The 27,921-nt window shown below is 39.4% G+C and overlaps 2 protein-coding genes and 1 non-coding gene across 3 annotated transcripts; all 3 read left to right on the forward strand.

Annotated features, from left to right (window-relative positions):
• The first annotated feature begins 4,559 nt into the window (after window positions 1–4,559).
• On the forward strand, window positions 4,560–6,126 carry LOC110900130 (golgin candidate 5-like). The gene is made up of 3 exons (XM_035989920.1): window positions 4,560–4,691; window positions 5,836–5,895; window positions 6,016–6,126. Exons 1-3 carry the CDS (start codon window positions 4,608–4,610, stop codon window positions 6,124–6,126), a joined length of 255 nt encoding a protein of 84 aa, XP_035845813.1. The 5' UTR covers window positions 4,560–4,607.
• A 663-nt stretch (window positions 6,127–6,789) lies between these two features.
• On the forward strand, window positions 6,790–7,900 carry LOC118492127. Its single transcript, XM_035989921.1, has 2 exons — window positions 6,790–7,774; window positions 7,836–7,900. The coding sequence occupies exons 1-2, from the start codon at window positions 6,790–6,792 to the stop codon at window positions 7,898–7,900; spliced, it is 1,050 nt and encodes a 349-aa protein (XP_035845814.1).
• A 12,372-nt stretch (window positions 7,901–20,272) lies between these two features.
• LOC118492876 lies at window positions 20,273–20,374 on the forward strand. The gene has a single exon (XR_004894877.1). It is a non-coding gene; the product is annotated as a small nucleolar RNA R71 (small nucleolar RNA).
• Window positions 20,375–27,921: the final 7,547 nt, after the last annotated feature.

Below are 27,921 nucleotides of genomic sequence, written 5' to 3' on the forward strand. Positions count from 1 at the left end.
TTTACCCAATCTGCAGCAGTGACTAACTCTTGATTGGTTCGTGAGTCCAAACTCCAATCCCAAGGACTTGTACAGCTCATTTTGATTAAATAATAATTGAGAACCTTCACAAACACAAACTGTTAAAAACACAAGCAACTAAGAATCGAAAGATACTGACTTGTTCGAAAGATCAATGCTTGTTCGAATGATCAACAAGGTTCGAAAGATCCCTGTTGAGTTTCGAACAAAGACTTCGAAGGATTGAATTCGAAAGATTGATCACACGAAGGATCCTTATCTTTCGCACACTAATCTCGAAAGATTCACCAACACGAACGATCCTTATCTTTCGAGAAGATTCCAAAAACGAAAGATAATGCTTAGACTCCGAAAGACTAATCGAAAGATGCTTATCTTTCGAGCTGCCTTTGATCGAAAGATGTCGAAGGATATCTTTCGATGTCGAAGGATATCTTTCGAATGCTCTGACACACTGACAAAAAGTACGACAGGTTGGTGAAAAGTTGATGTGGTTGGTGAGCCAACTTTCGGCAAAAAGGAATGGTCAGACTGTACCTTCCTTACCAACTCCGATTTTGAAATAAAATAACCCAAAAATGGAAATCTTATCCAAAACCTGTTCACCGGAATACTGACCGGAGATATGGCCGGAATTTTCCAAGACACTTAAAAACAAGTTTTCAAGTTACCCAACCCAACCTTGAACACTCCCGAAGGTTTAGAAACCGTTTTTATGCTGAAAACTACCAAAAACGGGTGCTAAACCAAGTGTCCAAACACACCAAGAACTCGAACAACCCGGTTTTAAACAAGGTAGAGAGCCAAGCTCTGATACCACTTGTAGGTCCCTTTTCTCGGAGGATCGAGAACAAACCTAAACCTTGTTATACAAACTCACTAGCGAGTGCGGAATCCAAGCTAGCGAGCAAACCGGGATGATGCAAGAACAAACACAAGAACACACAAGATTCAACGATTAACACCACTTGTATTAATGCGTAGAAAGTTTCCGGTTACAAGCACAATGTTTACAATCAGTTTGCAAACTCTCAAAGTGTATGTGTGTGTGTTTTCAGCAGAGTATCCTCTCTATCTCTCGGATGTTCTCTCTCTTGGTGTCTAACTGAAATACAACACACTGCATGGGTATATATACCCATACACAGCAGGTCTTGGTCGAAGGATCCGATAGATGATCCGAAGGATCATCTATCGATGACAACATGTTCGAATGATCAGCAATGACCTCGAAGGATGATCCTTCGAGGTCCAACAATTCGAAGCATATCTTTCGATTACCTCGAAGGATCGACAGTATCCTTCGAGGCTATCCTTCGATTCAGACTAGCATATTACAAACAGATTGACCAAGTCAAACTAGGAGGATAGTTGACTTGGTCAACTTACAGACTAACTTTGGACATCGTTTATATACAGACCGAATACAGACAAAGTACAGACACAAGTGCACCAACAGTAAACGAGAACGTCCAGGTACATTACATATATGAGTCGAATCAACTCACCATCACTGTACTCAAAATCTAAATCTTTGGCCACTTTAGGCCATAAATTATACTCGGTTATACTTCTGTGCCCTCCTTCCTTTTCCGTTTCTAGGTACAGATCCAGTAAACACACTTTCCGAATATCGATGCATAGGCCGGTAACGGTCTGGATGTTATACCCAGTTTCTTTATCATAAACCATTCTACCATTTCTTCAAATTTTGTTTGAAGAATATACTTATACTTCCCGATATATTCATCGTCATCCATCATGTCAAGCAAAGCCTTACAATCCATAAAATCTTTAAACTTCAAAGTTTGAAGTATCATCACGTTCCAATCCGGTTCGTTTGATGATACTTCAAGATTTTCGAAATAACTGTTTAAATAATCGTTCTTGAAAGCCATAAACTCTGCTTCTTTATTCATCACTTTCTGTTTCTCTAAAATACCCATTTCTTCTTCCTTGGTTAACCCAGATTTTGTATCTATACTATTTATTCTATTTATTAGAGGACACTAAATGTAGGATAAAGTTTACACTTATCCCCAGAGAACTTAACAGTGAACCCCTGTGTGATTAGTTGATCATAACTTAAGACGTTCCTATCTATGTCTTGTGAGTAAAACACACTTTGAATACGAATTCTTTCGATCCCTGAAATTACTTCCGTAACACCGATACCCCTTATGAAGTAAAACTGATTTTCACCCGTGTTTGACTCTACCCCTTTCATACTCTTAATACGTTTGAACATGTTTAAATTTCCAGAGAAATGATTTTTTAGAGATTTACTGACATACCAAATTTCCGACCATAAGCCACCATCTGTTCCTGCCACAATGAATTCTGATTCCCAACTTCTTCTGTGTTCTTCATTCTTGACATCACGTTGTTGTACACCGGTGTTGATTGCAAGACGTATTAATTGAGTTTCTTCGTCACTTTCTTTCCTCTTACAGTTTGAAACTTGATGGCCCGGATTATTACAGTAGTAACATCGTTTTACTAGCCATCTTCTTCCCCTTCTTTCGTCTGCACAATGTTGACACGGAATAGTTGTAGATGTTGCCCTAAGATCGGAGTAACCTGATGCTCTGATACCACTATGATGGCCCTCAGAACGTAACGCAGCGGAATCACCACATGAATCGGTGTTCATGATGTTGATAAACAGTATGAGAATGGATTGAAATTTGGACAAACGATGATGTGATAATTGTGGACAATTACTAGCAGTTATAATTGTCTTGGTACCGAGAGAATTCCCGGCAAATGTCTTAAATACATAGGAAGGAGAGACGGTTGGAGAGACGGTTGAGTTTGGCGGGAATAACCACCATTCGAAACCGACACAATCCACATGTCAAACCTCTTCAAATTTACACACATACATATAAGTTTATATATCCTAGAATTCGTTATATATAAATACTAAATTATGTTTATAATATTCTAACAAAACCTTCATTGTTGGTGGTTCCCCGTCTTCTTCTTATTGGTGCCATTACAGAAGTAGTGAAAGAAAAGGAGATACGAAGATGCTATATGCTGAGAATTTGGTGGTGGTGTAGTAATATTGTAAAGGCAGTTGATATAGTGGTAACGCAAGCCACAGATGATTTGGTGGTGAGATAAATGTGATTAACATGAAATGATGAAGAATGCCAGTTGGTTACAATAATCGTGATACCCAGTAATCTTTACATTAAATTCTGTAAAATAATTCTTGATTGTATCTTATTATGAATTAGCTGTAATTGTAAATCATAGAAAAAGCCAAAAAAGATAGTGCAGTTTCCATCCAAACCAGGACACATGAAAAATGAAGACCACATGGAATTGAAAGAAGTAGTGAACAGATATTTACGTTAAGAATTTGAATAAGCATCAAAAGGATGACTATATTTATGTTAATTACCCATGATATTCAAACATTTTAACTTTTCTGGAATTATATACATTTAACTTTTTTACTTTATGTGAAAATCACATACTGTTTAGATATGACTGGAAAATACATAAAGTTATTCATGAGATAAAACTAAATTCTACGCAACAAAGGACTTGATCAAATTTGTAAGTGAGGTAGTGTGCTTTCATTCCGTGTAACTAATGCAGTATTGAAAGCAATGAAATGACACAGTTTGTTTGTTACGAGGAAAGCTCTTGATCCTTGGGGTTCTCCGGCATAAAACCGATTAGAAGGAGATTTATAAGTTAGATTCATTATTAGTTTAGATATAATACATGTTTAGTTTTATTATATTTATGTAACATCTTATTATAGATAGGGGGTGACGGTTATGATATGCATATCATATCATATATATATTTTGTAAAGACATATTCGTATTCACTAATTCTATCAGAACATCATTATTCATTCTCTTTCAGTCCCTAAACCCTAACACGAACAAGATTAATCCCAACAAAGTGGTATCAGAGCCATCACGATCCACGTTTTCAGTATCTGTTTCAATCATTTAAGTGATTATACAATCTCACTACAGAAAAACACAGAACATGACGACGACAAATGGAGGCATTCAAACCCAGATTCCAAAATTACTGGGACAAAACTATTATCACTGGCATATACCAATGAAAGTTTTGTTAGAATCACAAGATTTATGGTCAATTGTGGAAGAAGGGTACAACCAACTTGCATCTGGGGCATCAGAGAATGATCAGAACGCACATAAAGAAAAGGTTAAGGACAAGAAGGCACTGCACATCATTTTCCAAGCGGTAAATGAAATGGTGTTTGAAAGAATTGCTACATGTACAACGTCCAAGGAAGCGTGGAATGTCCTGCACAAGGCATATAGAGGCGAACAGACACTACAAGAAATATTGGCAATAGTGGCAACATTTTTAGCGACGACTTCAGAAAAGTCGCCGCTAAAGGTTCTTATCCGTGTCCAATGTTTAAAATCCATCCACAGCCGTTCGATGAAAACAACATCTGATGGTTCATGTTTTATTACAACTTGTCGCCGCTAAAAAGTGTATCGAAAACCTTTGGCGGGCTCATACCTCACTCAATCCCTCCCAAATCACACCACTCCCTCCCCCAAACCCTAGGCTGTCTAATGCCGCACACCACGCCAGACCACCTCATCTGCGACGCTGCATCATCTCTCCGAACAACCTCTTCAGCGTCGTCGGACCACCAGGTATCCTTGTTGTGTTTGATTGTCTCTATTTTGTATTATCTACACAAATTTCTTGAGTTAAAATGTCAAATTTCTGTAGTTAAATGTAGTATAGCAGGTTATTGTGTCGTTGCTGTGTTGTTCTTGACTTCAATTAGAGGTTAATTGCTGCATTTTTTTGATAAATAGGTTTAGAGCTAGTTGAAGTTAGAGGTGCACAATCGGGTTAGGGTTTGAACCCGAACCGGGTTCAAACTGGTTTGGAGTGAAGTCTAGAAAAGTCAAACCGGGTTGAGTGTGAAACCGGGTTGGGGTTCAACCCGGGTTGGTGGTTTGTAAAACTTAACCTTATGAAATCAGTTTGGGTTAGGTTGGTGTCAAGTGTATTAGGTTGCTGTGTATTTCAGGTTTCAATGTTGTTGTTGCAGGGCGTGTCTTTTGCTCTGGAGTCGGTTTTGTGTCCGTCACCTGCTTTGTCATCCTCATCACTCAGAAATACAACATCAACAGTCATTCGGGGCATGCTCAATGACTATCAATCTGAATTGCCCCTCTGCCATTGATTCTGAGAGTGACTCAGAGGGCCCTCAGGAGTACTATACCGGCGGCGAAACAAGGTTTGCACTTTTTTAGTCACAAGCCCTAGCTGTATCATTTAATATTTTTTGTTTTGAATTGGATCTGTTTTGTAATCTATTGTTTGTGAGTTAAGAGAATTGTGGAAAGACTGTAACTTGGTAATTTAAGAACTTGAGAATTTAGTTCATACTAGAATTGAACATCTTTTGCATTAAATATGGAGGTTTTTGATCTTCTGTTACATAAGAACTATAGGTCACCTTGGAGAATTCATTAATTACATATGAGTACTTTAAATCTAAAGGGATGTGTGAATGTGTATTTTGAAATGTGATTCCTGCAACCTGATGAACTTGAAGCAGAAAAATAGTTGATTAAAGTTAGGGTAGATATCGATGGGTTATTTTATGTTTATCTCAATAATCAGTGTTCTTTTTTCATATTTAAAAACACTTCCAAATACGCTATAAATATGGTTATTTTATGTTAATCTCAATAATCAGTGTTCTTTTTTCACATGCTTTGACTTTCTTATAAATGTAATTAATATTTTTAAAAAGGGGAAATATTCATCATTTAATACCAGGCATCCATGGAATCCATTCGGGACTCTCTTGCTGAGGAGTTGGTTAAAATGACTGGAGAGGTACGTTTTTGATCAAATTGTTATCTTCTCAATTTTTATACACTCCCAAAAAAATTATAAAAAAATAACAACAGGTTATGTATTTTAATCTTCATCGTAGAGTAATTATTTTTTGTGCAGTGTGAAAAGTTACGGTCAGAAGTGTCTCAGCTGCCTGGCATGAAGGCAGAGATGGAAGCGTTAAGACTTAGACACGCGGCTGCACTCGATTCAATGAACGTGTCGGTATAAATTCAAGTTCGTCTACGCTTTAACGTAATATTTATGTACGTGTCGGTATAAATTCAAGTTCGTCTACGCTTTAACGTAATTTTTGTTTCGAAACGAGTCGGGTCAATTATATAATGTTTTATTTTTATGTACGTTTTGAGTTGGACTACGCTTTGACGTAAATTTTGTTTGCAAAGAAATCAGGTCATAGACTTGGGCTGACTTTCAACCAATTCCCTTTTGGATGATTATTTAGATTTAACCCGTTTGAGATAAAACACAACCCAAATCGACTCTCTTAGCCGATAATTATGTTTATATTTATGGTGTCCATAGTTATTTATAGTATTGATGTATTTGTATTATTATGGGATTGTAATTCCTTATTAGAGTTAGGGTTAATCTTTGTATCTCTCCCTATTTAAAGGGTTTCTCATCATAATAGATAGACATACAGAATTACAAACCATGAACACTTTCATGGTATCAGAGCCTCGGTTCTGATTAGCCCTATCTCTCCCTACGAAACCCTATTTTCTCCTTCTTCTTTTTCGCAAACCTGCAGCCCTCTGTTTTTCGGTTCTGTTTCTCTGCAGCCGGCCCTACACCCTCTCCTCTGCGCTATCAAAACCTGCTGTCCCCCAACCATTCTGTTTTTTTTTTCGATAATCTACTGCTGCCATCATGCCAAAGTCAGATGACAGCCCTTCTCAGCCCGACAAACCTGCAGTCACACCCCTTCACCCTGCATACACTGTCACCAATGTTCAGTCCAAGATTCGGACCCTTGATGGCACCAAAGTAACATATTCCCAATGGGTCAAGCTGTTCACCTTTCATGCCATCGCTTACAAGGTTCTAGACCATATCGATGACACCCAAAAACCAACCAAAACTGACCCTGATTACGAAACCTGGAAAGAAATCGATGCTTTGGTCTCTCAATGGATCTATAGCACGATATCCGATGACTTGCTGGGCACCGTCCTTGACACCACCGCTTCGGCTCGAACCACTTGGCTACAACTTCAGAAAAAATTCTTGGGAAACAAGCAAGCCAAGGCAGCAGCTCTGGAGACTCGTTTCGTTAACCTTACACTCGCCTCATGTGCCTCAGTCGATGATTATTGCCAACAGTTGAAAGAACTAGCAAACCAGCTCTCGGATGTGGATCAACCTGTTACTGAGAGCCGAATGGTACTGCAGTTGGTCAGAGGTCTTTCAGCCGAATTTGACACCACTGCCCAACTAATTCATTCACAGCAGGCCGACTGGGACACGGCCCGTACTATACTTAATGATGAGGTTATTAGGTTAGAAGCTCGGAAACAACAATCCTCTTCGGTCCTCTACACACCCGCCCCTACAAACCACACCACTAATCAGCAAACACCTGCTCACTCTTCAGAAAATAATCAACAGCAGCAGCAGCCTCCCTCGTATAGGGGTAGAGGCCGCGGACGTGGTCAGGGCTACCGTGGACGTGGAGGAAGAGGAAGAGGAAACAGGGGTCAATCACCTCCAACACCTTGGAATTTTTTGAACTACACGGGACAGCAGCAGCAATTCCCACAGTGGGCGTGGTGGTCCACCCCCCCGTGTCCATACCCCACTCAGAATACATGGAAACCCAACCCGACCCCACAGCATCCGTCAGCAAATTTTGCGGGTCAGCCACATCCGGCCCCACCCCCATACGGGCATTCACCTTCGGGTTTCGATGCTCTCAGCCCCTCGGATCTCAGTGCAGCCTTCCAAACAATGCAGTTACAATATCAAGATCCGAATGCTGTGATGGACACTGGAGCAGAACAACATGCCACGGAAAATCGAGGTATGATTCCTAATTTGAATTCTAACGTAAATACTAAATTAATGGTTGGTAATGGCGAACTTATACCTATTGAGGGATCCGGTACTGGCTACCTTCCTATTTACAACCGAACATACATTTTACCAAATATCCTTTATACCCCAAAAATCATTAAAACCCTCATTTCAGTTCGCCGTTTCACCCGTGATAACCATGTATCCATTGAATTTGATCCTTTTGGTTTTTCCTTGAAGGATCTCACAACGGGGCGTCTGCTTTCCCGCCACAATAGCACCGGCAACCTCTATCCCATCACTCCACCAACGCTACCACCACAAGCATGTTTTCTCGCATCTACAACTTTGCCTTGGCATGATCGTCTTGGACATCCAGGGACTCAAGTTTTAGATGTTCTTAGCAGACGTTTTGGTTTTTCATGTACCCATAATAAAGTTTCTAATTTATGTCATTCTTGTCAACTTGCTAATAGTAAACGTTTACCGTTCTTTGAATCTTCTTCCTTTACATTTGCACCCTTTGATATTATACATTGTGATTTGTGGACATCTCCCATAACCAGTAAAACCGGATATAAATATTATATGGTGCTAGTTGACAATTTTTCAAACTTTATTTGGGTATACCCTCTTAAATACAAATCAGAAACTTTTCCTACATTTGCTAAATTTCATAAACTCATTGCCACCCAATTCAACAGAAATATCAAAACTTTCCAATGTGACCTAGGGGGCGAATTCGATAATAACGCCTTCAAACAATTTGCCCATCAACATGGACTTTTGTTTCGCTTTGCGTGCCCTCAAACGTCATCTCAAAACGGGCGTGCCGAACGCATGATTCGCCGTCTCAACGACATCATCCGTTCCCTCCTCATCCATGCCCACCTGCCTCCTATTTTTTGGGTCGAAGCCCTCCACACCGCCACTTATTTGCACAACATTTTACCCACAAAACGCTTAAACTACTACACACCTACCTTTGCACTATACCTACGACACCCGACCTACGATCATCTTCGTGTGTTCGGGTGCGCGTGCTACCCAAACACCTCCGCCACCCAACCACATAAGCTTCACCCACGCTCCGTTCGGTGCATATTCCTCGGTTATCCTCCCGATTTCCGAGGGTATCGGTGCTTCGACCCCACAACCGGGAAGGTCTCCATATCACGCCATGTAACGTTTGACGAACACACTTTTCCATACACCGTTCCTACCCCTACCTCTTCCTATAACTTTTTTGATGATATTCCTCCCGGTTTCTCCTTTTCTACACCCATTCCCACCATCCCGCTGGCATCTTCACACTCCACATCTCCTTATCCTCAGCATTACACCCGACGCCCTAAACCCAACACTGCTGCCCAAAATCAGCAGCCCATACCAGCCCCCCTACAGCACTATACCCGCCGTCCTAAGCCCAACACGGCTGTCCAAAATCAGCAGCACCAAACCGCCCCCCTTCCGCCCAACCGGGCAGCTTCACCGCAGCCCCAGCAGCCCTCCCACACTATCCCGACCCAGCCTATTTCCGACCCACCTGCCCCACCTCACCCGCAACCTGCTCAAACCGTATACAGGCCCACGGTTGCCCCTTCTGTGAACACACATCCTATGACGACCCGGTCTAAAGCCAAAACAACCCTCCTTTCCACCACCATATCACCAATCCCAAAATCCTACAACCATGCCTTTACCGACCCTCATTGGTTAAACGCCATGCAAGCCGAGTTTAGTGCTTTACAGCAGAATGAAACTTGGGAACTCGTACCTAGACCTATTGACAGACCTGTTATTCGTTGCATGTGGCTATTTCGCCATAAATTTAAGTCAGATGGTTCTTTGGAACGTTATAAGGCACGGTTAGTCGTTAATGGTAAATCACAAACTGTTGGGGTGGATTGTGAGGACACATTTAGTCCGGTTGTTAAGCCGGCTACCATCCGGACCGTCTTATCCATTGCAGTTTCCCGCTCTTGGCCCATCCATCAGTTGGATGTCAAGAATGCTTTTTTACACGGTCATCTTAATGAAACTGTTTTTATGCATCAGCCACCGGGATTTGTGGATCGTAGATATCCTAACTTTGTTTGCAGGTTAAAGAGGTCGCTTTATGGTCTGAAACAGGCACCACGCGCGTGGTATACCCGCTTTGCCACGTATGTTATGTCTCATGGTTTTAGTAACAGCAAGTGCGACAATTCATTGTTCATCTATACACGAGGTTCTCAAACCGCGTATCTATTGCTGTACGTCGATGATATTATTTTAACGGCTTCTTCAAATGAGTTATTACAGGACATTATCAACAAACTCTCTCGAGAGTTTGCCATGACAGATTTAGGCCCTCTACATCATTTTCTGGGTATTAAAGTAACACGCAGTGACCGTGGCTTATTCTTGGATCAATCTCAATATGCCAAGGATATTATTTCTCGTGCGTCCATGGACGCGTGCAAACCTTACACCACTCCGGTCGATTTATCATCTAAGTTGAGTGCCACAGATGGCCCTCTGTTTCATGATCCAACGTTGTACCGAAGTTTGGCCGGAGCATTACAATATCTTACCTTTACTCGACCGGACATTAGTTATGCCGTGCAACAGGTCTGTCTCTTTATGCACGAACCACATGACCCTCATTTTGCCTTCATGAAGCGTATCTTAAGGTACATACATGGCACTCTCGATTATGGTATTCGTATCATCCGCTCTAATAATCATTCTTTGGTAGCATATTCTGATGCCGATTGGGGGGGATGTCCTGACTCCCGTCGATCCACCAGCGGTTATTGTGTTTTTCTCGGGGATAATTTGATTTCTTGGTCCTCCAAGCGCCAGCCTACTGTATCACGATCTAGTGCTGAGGCGGAATATCGAGGAGTAGCAAATGCGGTAGCCGAAGCTACTTGGATTCGTAACCTGCTTTTGGAATTACATTTGCCTTTACGTAGTGCTTCGATTGTATACTGTGACAATGTCTCTGCTGTGTATTTATCAGACAATCCGGTCCAGCACCAAAGAACGAAACATATTGAAATCGATATTCACTTTGTCAGGGAAAAGGTTCGAGTTGGGGACATTCGAGTTCTTCATGTCCCAACGTCTCTCCAGTATGCCGACATCTTCACAAAGGGACTTCCTCGTGAGCTGTTCCAGTCTTTTCGTTCCAGCCTGAGCGTTTGTCCTACGCCCGCTCAGACTGCGGGGGAGTCTTAGCCGATAATTATGTTTATATTTATGGTGTCCATAGTTATTTATAGTATTGATGTATTTGTATTATTATGGGATTGTAATTCCTTATTAGAGTTAGGGTTAATCTTTGTATCTCTCCCTATTTAAAGGGTTTCTCATCATAATAGATAGACATACAGAATTACAAACCATGAACACTTTCAGACTCATGACTCATCATAAGTCAATGGGTTGACACTGCCACTTGTACGTCTTAGTTATAGCTATATGCCTGTACATGACCCATATCATGAAATTATTTGTTGTGTAGCGTGAAGAACTTCGGGCTGATATCGTGGACCAGAAGGAGATGTACAGAGAACAAGTAAACACTATTGTAAATAAGGTATTTAATTCAGCCATCAAGGTTACAATTTACATTAAACTATACATCACTAACCGAAAAAAATGTTAAATATTTTGCCCGATGTTTGATCTTTTGTAGCTCCAGGTGTTGAGTTCATCAATTGGTGCTGCTTAAAGGAGAGGTCAGTTCTTAAGGGTGCAAAAATATACTATACATTATTACAGTAAAATCATTGTTTTACCCTTCTTTTTTCCCTTGATGAAAGATCTTGTATTTCGAATGATTAGTATTTTTGTTAAATGAGTTTTTGAGAGCTTTCATGGCTGCTCATATGTTCTGTAACTTCAATTGATTTAACATACAGGATTATAGATTTTTTTTTTTTACTATTTTGACTTTTAGTGGCAACTTCTTTCGCGGCGACATCTGCTCTTTAGCGACGGAGCATTAGCGGCGACCCTTTAGCGGCGACAAGTCTATTTTTCCTGTAGTGGGAGTGTAAAAATTATAAAACTTCAAACCCAAATATGTGAATTTGTTGCCTTACCAATGAAAGAAAATGAATCAATAGAGGATTTCGTTAAGCGAACAACAATCATAGTGAATCAGTTACGGTTAAATGAAGAAAACATAACTGAACAACGCATTGTTGAGAAAATTTTCAGACTCTGACGCGTACATATGAGTCAGTGGTTGTTGCCATCGAAGAATCCAAGGATCTAAATATCATGTCTACTTCAGTCGCATGAATTAAGACTAAAACAATATGATGATACTCCGACGGAACAAGCCTTTCAAGTACAGGGTAACAGTTTTGATCGTTCAAAACAATATAGATCAGAAAATGCAGGAAGAGGACGAGGCAGGAAGAGGAAGGTTTAATAGTCAAATACGGTGTTACAATTGTTAGAAACTGGGACATACGGCACGTTTTTGTCAAAGAAGGGATGAAAATGAGAAAACTAATAGTGCACTCAGAAAAGGGGGCTGCCTTCCGTGCGTCCCCTCTGCCTTGCGTTCACTCTCAGCCGTCAAACTCCTCTGTGGTATGCCAAAAAAAACTCCCAAAGAACATATATGGATCTGATGAGCAGCCTCCTTGAATGAATATTGCGGCTGAGATTAATGTTTTATATATCAAGACCTATATTGGCCAACTTCCTTTTGTTAACCCCAAAGCCCAGAAAAAAAGATCTTGAAATAATACTCCTAAAAACTCCCAAAGAACATATATGGATCTGATGAGCAGCCTCCTTGAATGAATATTGCGGCTGAGATTAATGTTTTATATATCAAAACCTATATTGGCCACTTTCCTTTTGTTAACCCCAAAGCCCAGAAAAAAAGATCTTGAAATAATACTCCTGCACACGTGATATTGTTCCCCCCAAGAATATGCCTCATAATGTGTGTATTAAATTCCTTTTTAATTTAATGATATTGATGTAAGGCTAGATGGTATGGTGACTATCTTCCCTTGGAGGATGATCCGTCACCTAGGCGCCACATCATAGTCCTCTTGAGGATGGTCCATCGCACAAAAAAAAACAATGGAAATTGGAGGATGATCCTACCCTACTAATTTATTATTTTTTTAATCTTCCATTTTTTTAACATTTAACAAATAAAATAGGAAAATACTTTCATTAATATTAAAAACAATACATAAACTTAAAAAAAAATCCTAATAACTTAAAAAAAACATAAACTTATAAAAATCATCCACTTAGATGCTTCTTGATGATCTCATCTTGCAATTTTTTAATGTCGAGCGTTTCGGTTCGGGATAACTATCAACATCCATCGTCAATATTTTCCACTCCTTGAACCGAACCTTATCATCGGACAATCGTAGCTTTTCTCCCGCCACGAGTAACTTTTCTTCGATCGTCTGTTCCTTCGCCCTCGCCTTTTGGACCATGACCTCGATGTATGTTTTAAATTGCGTCATAAACTTCTACATCTTCGGATCGACCTTTTGCTTTTCTTTCTTTGACGCCGCCTTTTTCTTTGATTTGTCCCGGCCCGGGGGACGTTCCGCTTCCATTACAGCGTACTCTTCTTCATCGAACTCGGCGTGGTCGTTTAAATTCATGTGACATCTCGCGTCCGATCTGCCGGCGCTATAACTACCTGTCTCCGAGGTTCTTTGACGTTTTGCCATCTCCACCTTGTTCGGAACCGGCGCCCACTTTGGGGCCGTTCGCATAACTTCTCACGCCCGAACGTGTGCGAACATGGTGTGATGGTTCTGCTTCTAATTTTCCAATGTCTTTTTGAAGACATCCTCGTCGCTCATCCCACTACGACGCCCACTTGAATATATTTTATTATATTCTTCCGAAACCTTGTTGATGAACCCGCTAATTTTTCGCCACTTAGAAGACACCGAGTCGACATCCCGATACGGTCCTTGTTCCATTAGCTCAAGAAACTTCGCCAAAACCGATTTCCAAAACCCCTCACCCGTTTGATTGTTACTTATATTGGACAAAAATATATGTTACTAAAATTAAAAAAATAATACTACAAAGTATATACTTTAAAAAATGCAAGTTATTTTTACGTACCTTTAATAGGGTGTGTGGACGAGCCTATATAAGCCTTCGCTAAGGCTTCTTCCTCGAGTTGCATCCATTGTATTGGCTTGGGTTTGGACGGTTGGCTTTGCTCACCCGCAACTTGCTTGCCTTTTTTCGTTTGTTTGTTTGTTTGCGGTTGGGTCTCTGGAACAACTTCAACAACATCTTCGTCGGGTTTGGTTCGAATGGGTTTCGATGGTTGTTCGGGTTGAACGGGTTGTACGGGTTGGATATTAAAAGGATTACGCATCATCAAGTGTTGTATGGCTTGACTTTGTTGCGTGTTCGCAAAAACATTCGGTGAGTTTTGGAAAGCGGCAAAAGCGTTTGCGGAAAATTGGCTAAATTGGTTCGGTTCCATCGTGGGATAGTACCCCGGAAACAAAAATACATTTGGGTTGTTCGGGGGGTTCGGGTTGTTCGGGTTGTTGGGGACGTTCGGTTTGTTAGTGTTGAAGGGATCCATGGTAGAATATTTTTTATAAAAAGGGAAGAGGTTTAAAAAAATTAAAGAGAGAGATGAGGTTGTAGTGGGTGAAAAGTAGTGAATATATATAATTTTTGGTTGGATTTTGGTATAAATTTGAAATATATCTGTTTGTAAATTTGAAATTGGAATTTTTTTTAAACAGTCTAATGCATGGGAAAAGGCAAAATTTTTGTCTTTTAGTGCTTCGTCTCCAACGTCTAGTACTCGACGGGGACGACGAGGACAGGGGGCGGTGTTGATGCAGATTTTGTGTCCGATGCTTGTCGAATAGATTAGTTTTATTTTATGCTGAATTTGTAATAGTTAGTGAAACGGTCAAGCGAACGTGTATAGACCCGCTCGTTTGAAGTGGTCAAACGAGAGGGTTGTTGGTTTGACTGTGTGTGTGTGTTGCTAGACAAAGTTGCTGTGTTGTCATTGGTGTCGAAGGATAAGGCATCGAAGGATTATGAATATCCTTCGATGAGCTCGAAAGATACCCATCGAAGGATGGACCTCGAAGGATATCGAAGGATATCATTCGAGGTATGTGAGTATCTTTCGAAGACTGTCTGATCGAAGGATGATGTTTCGACCAGTCAGTCTGATCCTTCGACCTGCAGTGTTTGTTTTGGTATAAATACCAACACTTTGTCATTTGCAACATAAGAGTGAGAGCACAAGTGTGTGCTAGAGAGAGAATGGAGGTCTGAGACCTCACCGGGAGAAATCACCACTTGGTTTCTCCCCGGATGTATACTTCTTTGGTATTAGTTCGATTGTCATGTAACCGGGCCGACTTGTAATGTTTACTACCGGATTAATACAAAGTTTGTTATGTTTATCCTCTCTTATCTCTTCCATCTTTGAACATAAACAGAAAATCACGGTTTCGGTCCCGAAAACTGGACCTACAATTGGTATCAGAGCCATGGTGCCCGATTTAGTAAAACTAACCGTTTACTAAGTCACATGTGCTCTAGATCTGTGATTTTTGTGGGTTTTTGTTCAAGATGTAAAAAGGTGAAAATGAGAAAAACCCAGATCTGGACCCGGATATCCAGATCTGTGCTAAACCGGGTGTTGGGTTTTATGTTTTTCTCTAAAATACTCAAGTTTTCTTCATCAAAACAACGTGTACAAGTGTTTTCGGTCAGATCTGCAGATGAACAGTCCTCCGTGTTCTTGATGTTCTTGACAGCTTAAAATTTCGAAAGATGCTGTTTGTCCTCGAAAGATTGAACAGTTTTTCGAAGGATGAAACAAAATTCAAAATTCAAATTTTCATGCTTCGAAATGTGCGAAAGTTGGTCACCTACCACATCAACTTTTCACCAACCTGTCGTACTTTCTGTCCTTGTGTCAGAACCATCGAAAGATATCTTTCGATCTCGAAAGATCATCCTTCGATCAAGGAGATTCGAAAGATGAACAGGAGTGCTCGAAAGATCATCAGTTCTTCGAAGGATCAAAAGGTTCTTCGAAGGATCAAAAAGACTTCGAAGGATCAAGTCTGAGGTGTACGAAGGATCAGCCATGTCCAACTTCGAAAGGTGTTCGAAAGATCTGTGACATGTGCTCGAAAGATGCTCGAAAGATATGTGACATGTGCTCGAAAGACTTCGAAAGATCATCTTTCGAAGCTGTCTTGGTGTTTATCTTTCGTTTGATGCAGATGTTTCGAAGGATCCAGGTGTTGTGGAATTTTATGAACTCAGACAGTGTGTTGGGGTTAATCATTTAATTCACTTGGAGTCGGGTCGGGTGTTCGCAAGGATTATTCATACCGGGCTTCAAAGTTTCAACATCAAAATTCGTACGGGATTTGGGAACACGCGGGGTGATGCAGCATGATGAACACAAGAGATGATGAAGACTTGATGTTTGAAAATGTGGGGTAGTCACGGTTACCGATGCAATGACAAATATGGTAACGCGACTATTATGGGCCAAACACAACAGTTCCGCTTGGTGGAGGGAATTGGTGAATATTTGACGACAGTTTCTTTGAAGTGGAAAGAATCTGTTAAGGTTTAGAGATTTTGCCAAAGAAATGGGGGGATACAAATTTTTTCATTTGTTGAATTTCTTCGGTAAAATTCTAAACGCAATCTCAGGTGGTAGAGTTTATGATCTTCTGGTGATTCAAACGGTTCAGCGTGGAATGTTTTGCACAGACACTTGAAGATCAAGACTTGATGCAGTTGTTTAAGAATGGAACCTTTATCATATGCCGGTTGGAGTTTTGGAAGATCAGCGGAAGATCGGTCAATTGATCCTTTTGAGGAAATTGCACAACACTCAACACGGATACGCGTACTTTGAGGGGGAAATCTTATACAATGAGCATCAGGATGCTACTTACCTGGATCATCGGTCAAGGGGGAATTTGTCTACACAGAGAAGATGAATACTTGGCTGAAGATTGATTGCAATTGCATTTTCAGCATTCGACAGCAACGGACAAGGGGGAATTTGTTGATGCAGATTTTGTGTCCGATGCTTGTCGAATAGATTAGTTTTATTTTATGCTGAATTTGTAATAGTTAGTGAAACGGTCAAGCGAACGTGTATAGACCCGCTCGTTTGAAGTGGTCAAACGAGAGGGTTGTTGGTTTGACTGTGTGTGTGTGTTGCTAGACAAAGTTGCTGTGTTGTCATTGGTGTCGAAGGATAAGGCATCGAAGGATTATGAATATCCTTCGATGAGCTCGAAAGATACCCATCGAAGGATGGACCTCGAAGGATATCGAAGGATATCATTCGAGGTATGTGAGTATCTTTCGAAGACTGTCTGATCGAAGGATGATGTTTCGACCAGTCAGTCTGATCCTTCGACCTGCAGTGTTTGTTTTGGTATAAATACCAACACTTTGTCATTTGCAACATAAGAGTGAGAGCACAAGTGTGTGCTAGAGAGAGAATGGAGGTCTGAGACCTCACCGGGAGAAATCACCACTTGGTTTCTCCCCGGATGTATACTTCTTTGGTATTAGTTCGATTGTCATGTAACCGGGCCGACTTGTAATGTTTACTACCGGATTAATACAAAGTTTGTTATGTTTATCCTCTCTTATCTCTTCCATCTTTGAACATAAACAGAAAATCACGGTTTCGGTCCCGAAAACTGGACCTACAGGCGGGATGGTGATTGGGTCGGCGCTGGGTGAGACTGTCCAGGGACGTTCCCCATACCGGTTAGCCTAATATTATTTTGCTAAAACAAAATTCTCCCAAGAAAAGTTGTCCCATGTGCCCGTATGACGACGGCTGATGGTTTGAAAGTAATAAATGTGTTTCCCTTATAACCTATTGTTGCCAACTTAATAACAAATCCCGTAATTGGACTCAGCCGCGCTACGCGGAGTAAACACAAGCCACCCCCGCGTGTCGTGGGGGTCATTTCCTTGACCAGCACGTTTTTCTTATTGACCGACATTATTTCTATGGCTCCAGCGCATCGCGGACCATTCCCGAATACCATCTGCGTATCACCTGGCTGCTCCAATTAAATTCCTTTTGTTTCAAATCTTGCACTTACTTGTCGAACCCTTTTTTCAACTCGCTTACTTTCGTTTAACCTCGTTTATAATACCTGTTAACTCACAAATATCAATACATTAAAAGTAGCGAAACCATTACGACTTAATGTATTTAACTAACTAAAAAACAACACTAATTAATGTAAACTATACATTTTTTAACCCGACATCAGTATATCAAAGTGAACTTATAATGGCTTAATTTAGGGTTTACTCATTTCACATGTTTTTAATGTCCATAGTTGATTTTGAGATGGCTAGACCTAAGAAAACACTGGTGTGTTTATGTTGAAGTACTTGTTACGTACGACACATGTTGTCAGATTCATGTATCAACTAACAGAGATATCACTTGACCACAGGTCTTAGAAAAACAAAGGCCCTAACTATCTGCACACCCAGTTTGCCTATCTGCACACTTAGGGTTTACATACGCTGCGTATTGGTCAATACGCAGCGCATAGGGTTACCTCAATACGCTGCGTATAGAGCTATACTAAGCGTATATAAACCATGGATTTCAGAGCCTTATTAGCAATCATTGCACAGAAAACAAGGGTCATATATGCTGCGTAAAGGTCAATACGCAGCGTATATAAACCATTAGATTTTTTTGGGTCACTTTGGTAGGTTTGAGGGATCATTTTTTCACAAATTTTAAATACGCTGCGTATTGACCTCTAAGAAGCGTATATAAAGGTCTGAAAATGTCTTTTATACCCTTATTTTGAGGCTATACGAAGCCAAATACAAGGGTAGTTGTGTCATTTTTGTCTCATACGCTGCGTAGGGACCTCTAAGGAGCGTATATAGCTCCATTTTTGTATTTTTTATTGTGTATTCCTTTGTTTATTTATAAAAAAAAAGTAAATTAATTGTGTGTATTTTGGGGTATTTCCATGTTTATTTATAAAAAAAGAATATTATTAAAAATAATACAAATATTATGAATTATAAGAATTAAAAATAATACAAATATTAGGTCCCGTATTGACTTCGTATAAGCCTGTAAGTGTGATATCGTATCGTATAGCGTCGTATAGGTCACATATTGACCTCGTATAAGCCTATAAGTGTGATATCATATCGTATAGGTGTAGTATAGGTCACGTATTGACCTTGTATAAGCCTATAAGTGTGATATCGTATCGTGTATAACGTAGTATAGGTCACGTATTGACCTCGTATAAGCCTATAAGTGTGATATCGTATCGTATAGCATCGTATAGGTCACGTATTGACCTCGTATAAGTCTATAAGTGTGATATCATATCGTATAGGGGTAGTATAGGTCACGTATTGACCTCGTATAAGCCTATAAGTGTGATTACCGGTTACCAAGACATTCATAATTTCGATTACTGTTTGTCCATTCTATTCAATTTGACAGTTATAATCATGTCTTCCAATTATGTTAGTAATCCGCTGTTTCGTGTCAAAACACCAAAACCCCATCATAATGAAGATAATGATCAACGGCTTCCGCCAACATTATTATATGTGCATGTACCCACGTAGAGTTTTTGTAAGCCTATATATAGGCCTCCTTGTTTAGTTAATAATAGTGTGAACCCTTTTGCTTTTATCACAGCAAGTTTCCTTCCTTCTTTGCAAGTTATATCCACACACGTAATACATACATTCGTGAGTTTTTTTTAAGTGTGTGTGCTAGTGGGGCCTGAACCAACAAACTCATCTTTTGTCCTTGCAAGACAGTTATCATTTAACGCACTTTACTTCTCCATAAGTTCTTCAAGTTCGGATTTCCTCTCAGAAGCAGTGGAGCTGGCACCTTGGTTTTGTGGACGTGGAAGAAATTCGGGTGGTATTGGATTGCTTGAATCCTTCCAATTGAAGCTGCGTTGGTTTCTCTGCCCATGGTTTCCTGGTTTTCAATGAAATCCACTTCCTTGGAGAAAGTGTGTGATAAGCATTCACATGTGTTTAGCTGGTAAACACTCCACCAGCTGGGCTACTCCACAGGATCCACAAGTTGCTTGCGCTGCAGCGAAACCATCAAGTCGACTTGCCATTGCTCCTATTTTAGCTTCCTTGGATCTGGTCAGTTCCATGAATTATTGCTTTCTTCATGGTTGTGGGCCAATTTTTCCAACAGTGCATAAGCATTCACATGTGTTAAGCTGGTAAACACTCCACCAGCTGTAGTGTCTATTGTCTATTTTGCTTGAGTGAACAGAGCATTCCATGGTGTGGACCTTTTCTCAGCAATTCTTTAAAAGGTTCCCATGCTTCCCATAGACTCGTCATCTTTCTATAACACATGAATCATGTTCCTCAGGTTCGTGGTTCTTGATGGTTGAAAGTTTTTTGTTAAGAACATTTTGAACCATAATAGCCTAGGTGGTAACGGAACCTGCTGGCAAGGAGCCTAGCCATGACCATGCTTTTCCATGTAAGTGTTGGGGTTGAACAAGGTTTGATCAGAACATCATCATCATTTAAATGATTCAAACGTCTGTTGGCAGCGGACATACTTGACATATTTGTTAGAAATATAAACTTAATTATGCTTATTTGTTTTTTATTATGTAAATTAACGATTAGTGACATATTAGATATGATAAGTAAGGTATATGTAATAAGCGGGTATTTAGCGGGAAACCGGATTTCAAATAACTGCATAGCAGTTACCCGCCAAAACAACCGCCATGACCTGCAGTATTTATGTCATTTGCCGGCAAATGTTGTCGGCATCAAGACAATTTCTATTACACAAATTGTCCACCCCTGTTAGCCTTTCTTTCGATCCATAATTTTCTGCATTTACTATGTCTACAACTCAAAATTATGTATCCGCTGCACATGGAAGTTCATATGATCAAGTTAATCTTGATCAGAATTTCCAACATAGTGGTATCAGAGCCACGAAAAGACAAGATGCAGAAATGAAACCGACCAACACCGAAATGCCTTGCCAACACTGCATAGATGAAAAGAATGAACGAAAACGACGATCACGAAGAGAAAGGCTGTGTTATTATTGTCACTTGCCCGGCCATCAGATTTACACTTGTAAATCTAAAGAAAACGATGAGGAATCTCAACTTATACGGCAAGCAATCAACAATGGTATTAGAACGCAAAAAGAAGAAGTTCATTGCCGAGAAGAAATGATAGTCACGGATACCGACGGAGGGCAATGGAACGATATCTGGTATGTGAATCCAACGTTTTGTCACCATTTTGTGAACGATCTAAATGTCTTTAAAAGAGTGAAACACATCATGGGGGTAGAAACTCGATCCGGAATGAATAATTTCTTATTCATCCGAGGAGTGGGGATAGCCGAAGTAAAAATGGGAAATGAAACACTAAGTGTTCCAAGTGTTTTCTATTCACCGGACATAAACCGGAATGTTCTAAGTTTAGAACAATTAACGTTACAAGGTTTTACCGTCCGGAGAACCGGTGACTCTTGCAAAATATTCCCAATGTTCTCATCTCCGGTGATGAACACAAAAAATGAAGTATCGGGGTTAACAAAAGAGGAAGAGTTGGGGATAAGGGAAAAAGAAAGGTTGCAAAACATGTGTGGGATAGATGATGAATTCAAAAACGATTATTTGAATTCATATTTCGAAACCCTCAATGTTTCGGATGAAACCGAGATCGATTGGAATCTAATGATCTTAAAATCATTGGAGTTTCATGAATTTAATGACTGTAAGGCTGTGTTAAGTATGTTAGACGATCGCGAATACGTTTTCAAGTACAAATATGAACTAAGTAAGAAGTTCGAAGAAATGGTTAAATGGTTTTTAACGGAATACTTGGGAATTACTCATAGACCGTTCCCTCCTTACACCAAAGACAATCACAAGATAGATCTAATGGATCTGTATGCATTAGTTGATAAGGATGGAGGATACCGTGAAGTAACAACAGAAAATTTATGGCCAATCATCGCTAAAGATATGGGATTTGAATATAAAGATGGTGATTTCATTCGTATAGTTTATGCTATGTACCTAGACACCCTCGAGTATTACTACAAATTCAAGAAGGTTCAGCAGAGAGTGCATGATAAAAGGATTATAAGTGAAGAGGATGAAGTCTCAAGAGAGGATCTCAAGAAGACGAACAGCCTGGGAAGCGGCCGACAGGGTGCTGCTGTTGATGTGCACGAAGAAATGGAACCAAATCAAGTAGCATTTTATGCAGGTGTGAGGGATGACAACTGGAATCAAATGAAGAAACGAAAGAAATTCGACTTTAATCAAGCGAGATGGGCCGTTGAAGAAGCAAACCGAAGTGTGATCAAACAAGCTCATAAGCATAACCAAGTTTAGGGGGTTATGTTAGAAATATAAACTTAATTATGCTTATTTGTTTTTTATTATGTAAATTAACGATTAGTGACATATTAGATATGATAAGTAAGGTATATGTAATAAGCGGGTATTTAGCGGGAAACCGGATTTCAAATAACTGCATAGCAGTTACCCGCCAAAACAACCGCCATGACCTGCAGTATTTATGTCATTTGCCGGCAAATGTTGTCGGCATCAAGACAATTTCTATTACACAAATTGTCCACCCCTGTTAGCCTTTCTTTCGATCCATAATTTTCTGCATTTACTATGTCTACAACTCAAAATTATGTATCCGCTGCACATGGAAGTTCATATGATCAAGTTAATCTTGATCAGAATTTCCAACAATATTTAACAAACAATAACGAACGAATGGACAGACAATTATCGAAGAGAATTGAGTGTCTTGGTACCGGTTAATGTTGCCGGTCCTTACATTTATATACTTGACAAACTTGGCGGTTAATTCAAGCGGGAAAACTGTCATTGGCAGTTTTGAATTACCCGCTTATAATATCCACCATAACTTATCACTATGTTCCGAGTTCTAGCTATCACAAACATAAGTACATATACATATCATAAAATTAAGTTTAATCGTTTCTTCTAATACTTCCCCCTAAACTTAATTACGTTTAGTAACACCCTTGAGAACGCTTGCATTTGCTTCTTCAACAGCTTTTCTTGCATGATCAAAATTGAATTTTCTTCTTTTCTTGTGTGCATTCCATGCTCCTTCCCAACTGTTTTCAGCATACAGTGCATACGATTCCATTTCAGTTGCCTTCTTGATTTCTTCAGCACTTGTGCTCCTTCCGAGACTGCATTCAGGTACATCTTCCCTTTCCTTCATTCTTTCTGATTCGTTGGCTCTTGTCTGCACATCTTTAAACTTATAATAATACACTAGAATATCTAAATACATGGCATAAACGGTCCGCATGTATTCACCATCCTTGTATTCAAAGCCCATGTCTTTAGCGATAATCGGCCAGAGATTATCTTCGGTTACACTGTTGTAACCACCATCCCGTTCCACAATCATGTACAGACTCAGCAAATCAACTTTCCTGTTCTCGGTCATCACCGGAGGTATTGGCCTAGTTGTTATGCCCAGGAAAGTTATAACAAACCAAGACACCATTTCATCGAATTTCTTTTCTAATTCGTACTTGTAATGGAACACAAACTTGCCATCCTCTAACATATTTAACAGATTCACACAATCTTTGAAATCATTGAATTCCAAAGCCCTTATGATCATAACACTCCAATCCGTTTCATCGGAGGAAACGTGTAAATCTTCAAAATAGGAACTAAGGTATTCCTCTTTATATTTTTCATTCACATCATTTAACCTTATCACCTTTTGTTTTTCTTTTAGGCCTAATTCATCTTCCTTCGACAGTCCCGTTATTTCGTTGACAGTGTTCTTGATAGGGGACGAGAACATAGGAAATATTTTGCAAGTATCTCCATCCTTTTTAACCGTAAAGCCTTGCATTGTTAACTGATTTAGACTGAGTACATTTCTATCTAATTCCGGTGTGTATAAGACACCCTGAATCAACAACTTTTCATTATTGGACTTGACTTCTACAACCCCTATGCCCCGCATAAACAAGAAATCGTTTTCCCCCGAGTTGGTTTCAACCCCCACTAAATGTTTGATACGCTTGAAAACATTTAGATTACCGGCATAGTGTTGTGTAAATGAAAGACTAACATACCATATGTCTCCCCACGTTCCGCCCTCTGATCCAGTCACAATCATCTCGTTCCTTTCTTCTACCGATTCCCTTTGTTTTCGTATCCCTGCATTTACCGCTTGAGAGATAAGTTGTGTGTTTTCATCATTCTCCTTTGATTTGCAGTCGTATATGAAGTGGCCTGGGCGATGACAGTAATAACACAATTTTGTCCCATGAATTTTCTTTTGCAGTCTGGTTTCTTCATCTTGGCAGTGTTGGCATGGAAGGGTTGTCACCGTGGCTCTGATACCACATGTTGGGGTTGAACAAGGTTTGATCAGAACATCATCATCATTTAAATGATTCAAACGTCTGTTGGCAGCGGACATACTTGACATATTTAACAAACAATAACGAACGAATGGACAGACAATTATCGAAGAGAATTGAGTGTCTTGGTACCGGTTAATGTTGCCGGTCCTTACATTTATATACTTGACAAACTTGGCGGTTAATTCAAGCGGGAAAACTGTCATTGGCAGTTTTGAATTACCCGCTTATAATATCCACCATAACTTATCACTATGTTCCGAGTTCTAGCTATCACAAACATAAGTACATATACATATCATAAAATTAAGTTTAATCGTTTCTTCTAATAGTAAGAAATTAAAGATACTTTAGAGCAATAAATGGTATTTAGTTTCATTTTTTTTCGGTGATCAAAATGTTAATTAGGTGAGCATCTCATATAAAAATATCCTAATGACCAAATCTACACATAACTATGTCTTGAGTGAAAACTAGTGAAAATAAATTATCAACAATTAAAGAAACAATTTAGTCATCACATGACTGGAAAGAGTGATCCACAAAACTAATTTTTATTTGTACAAATTGTTGCACAACTTATTTTGATTTGCACAAATTAATGCACCTCTGGGGCCAAAAATGTAATGAAATGTGATTAATATGTGGTGAGAATTTGTGTTTTTTTTTTCAGTCATGGACCTACGTTAAGGTACACAAATAAAAAGCCACAAATGTGTTAGACGGATAATTATAAGCTAGATTATATTAATATTATTGTTATGTTAGTTAATTATTAATTAGCCTAAGTTTTATATGGCGGTTACAGCCGCTGATATACATGTATATATTCAAACGTATATTTGTTAGAAATATTTAAACTTAGTTATGTTTGTTATCTTAATTATTTATCCCAAACTTATAAGTAGCTTAACGTATGTAAGTAAATGACTATTAGATAATATGGTTTGTAATAAACGGTTGATAAGCGGGACGAATGATTTCAAATAACTGTCTGGACAGTTACCCGCCAAAAACGAAACCGCCAAACTCTTATGTATTTATTCTTGTTGCCGGCAATATGATCGGATATCAAGACAGTTTCTATCATCCGAAATTGTCCACTTTTATTCTCTTGTTTTCTCCTGTATATTCTGCATCTTTTATTGATCTGAATATACATTCAAACATGTCTGCAAATTACGTAATATCTTCCGCTGCATCTGCATATTCTTATGCACAAGAAAAGAATGATCCGGAAGTCCAACATAGTGGTATCAGAGCCACTCCAAGATTCAATGAAGAGATTAAACCCACAGCAACATGTATGCCTTGTCAACACTGTGTTGATGAAAAAAATGAGAAGAAACGTCGAGTCCTGCGTGAAAGATTATGTTACTACTGTCACATGCCTGGACACCAGATTTATTACGTGTAAGGCCAAGGAAAACGATGAAGAGATGCAACTGATTAGACAAGCAATTAACGCCGGAATCAGATCGCAGAATGATGATGTGCACTGCCGAGAGGAGATGATTGTCACCGGTACTGATGGTGGACAATGGAATGAAATCTGGTATGTTAATCCAACATTTAATCATCATTTTGTGGGCAATATTGATGTTTTCAAAAGGGTAAAACACATTATGGGTGTCGAGACAAGATCTGGGATGAATAATTTTCTATTCATTCGTGGAGTGGGAAATGTGGAGATGAAAACAGGGAATGAAAAACTGCAAATTCCCAGTGTATTTTATTCACCGGATATAGATCGAAACGTTCTAAGTCTTGAACAATTAACACTTCAAGGTTTTATGGTTCGTCGATCCGGTGATTCATGCAAAATTTTCCCTATGTTCTCATCTCCGGTGGTGAATTCAATAAGTGATGTAACTGGGCTAACGAAGGAGGAGGAACTGGGAATAAAAGAGAAAGAGAGGCTGCAAAACATGTGTGGCATAGATAGATGACGAATTCAAAAACGATTACTTGAATTCGTATTTCGAAACACTAAATGTTTCGGATAAAACTGAAATTGATTGGAACCTAATGATTTTAAAAGCATTAGAATTTCATGAGTTTGGTGATTGCAAAGCGCTGATCAATATGCTTGATGATCGTGAATACGTGTTCAAGTACAAAGTTGATCTACAAAAGAAATTCGAAGAAATGGTTCAATGGTTTCTAAATGAATATTTAGGAATCAATTATAGACCAATTCCACCCTACTCTTTGGATCAACGAAAGATAGATCTGTTAAGTTTATATATGTTGGTTGAAAAGGATGGGGGATACCGAGAAGTTACTACCGAAAACATATGGCCGATCATTGCAAAAGATCTGGGGTTCGAATATAAAGATGGTGATTACATAAGGATCGTATATGCTTTGTACCTAGACGTTCTGGAATACTACTACAAATATAAAACGGTCAAAGAGAAAGTGCATGTAAAGGAAGTAATAAACGATGGTGCTGAATCCTCTCAACGAAGCCACAGGAAGACAAAGAGTGAAGATACGGGTTGCAATGTTACTTCAGGAGAGGATCACAAGGAAGCTGAGTCAACACAAGCTGCGTTCTTTGCAGGGATAAGTGATGATGACTGGCATCAAGTAAAAAGACGGAAAAGGTTCAACTTTAACCAAGCAAGATGGGCCGTTGAGGAAGCCAACCGAAGCGTCATGAATCAGGCTCGTTAACATAACCAAGTTTAGAGGGGTTATGTTAGAAATATTTAAACTTAGTTATGTTTATTATCTTAATTATTTATCCCAAACTTATAAGTAGCTTAACGTATGATAAGTAAATGACTATTAGATAATATGGTTTGTAATAAACGGTTGATAAGCGGGACGAATGATTTCAAATAACTGTCTGGACAGTTACCCGCCAAAAACGAAACCGCCAAACTCTTATGTATTTATTCTTGTTGCCGGCAATATGATCGGATATCAAGATTGTTTCTATCATCCGAAATTGTCCACTTTTATTCTCTTGTTTTCTCCTGTATATTCTGCATCTTTTATTGATCTGAATATACATTCAAACATGTCTGCAAATTACGTAATATCTTCCGCTGTATCTGCATATTCTTATGCACAAGAAAAGAATGATCCGGATGTCCAACAATATTCACATTTTGATATCATCAATTCATAAATATATGAACAAAATCTCTCGTTCTTCAAAACCCTAAATCAGAATTCTAACATAGTGGTATCAGAGCCACATCGATCCAATCCATGATCCAATCCACGAAATCATAAATTCACCGAATATGAATCAGATGCAAGGAATACAAACACAGATTCCCAAATTTACCAGACAGAATTATTACCACTGGCGTATTCAAATCAATGTTTTGTTCGAATCTCAAGAATTATGGGGTGTTGTTGAAGAAGGAATTCGGGAACTGGGAATAAATCCCACCGATGAAGCAACAGCGACGTACAGAGATGCAGTCAAAATGGACAAGCGGGATTTACATATATTATTTCAATCAGTGGGTGACACC

The sequence above is a fragment of the Helianthus annuus genome, chromosome 5 (assembly GCF_002127325.2).
Source record: "Helianthus annuus cultivar XRQ/B chromosome 5, HanXRQr2.0-SUNRISE, whole genome shotgun sequence".
Lineage (NCBI taxonomy): Eukaryota > Viridiplantae > Streptophyta > Magnoliopsida > Asterales > Asteraceae > Helianthus > Helianthus annuus.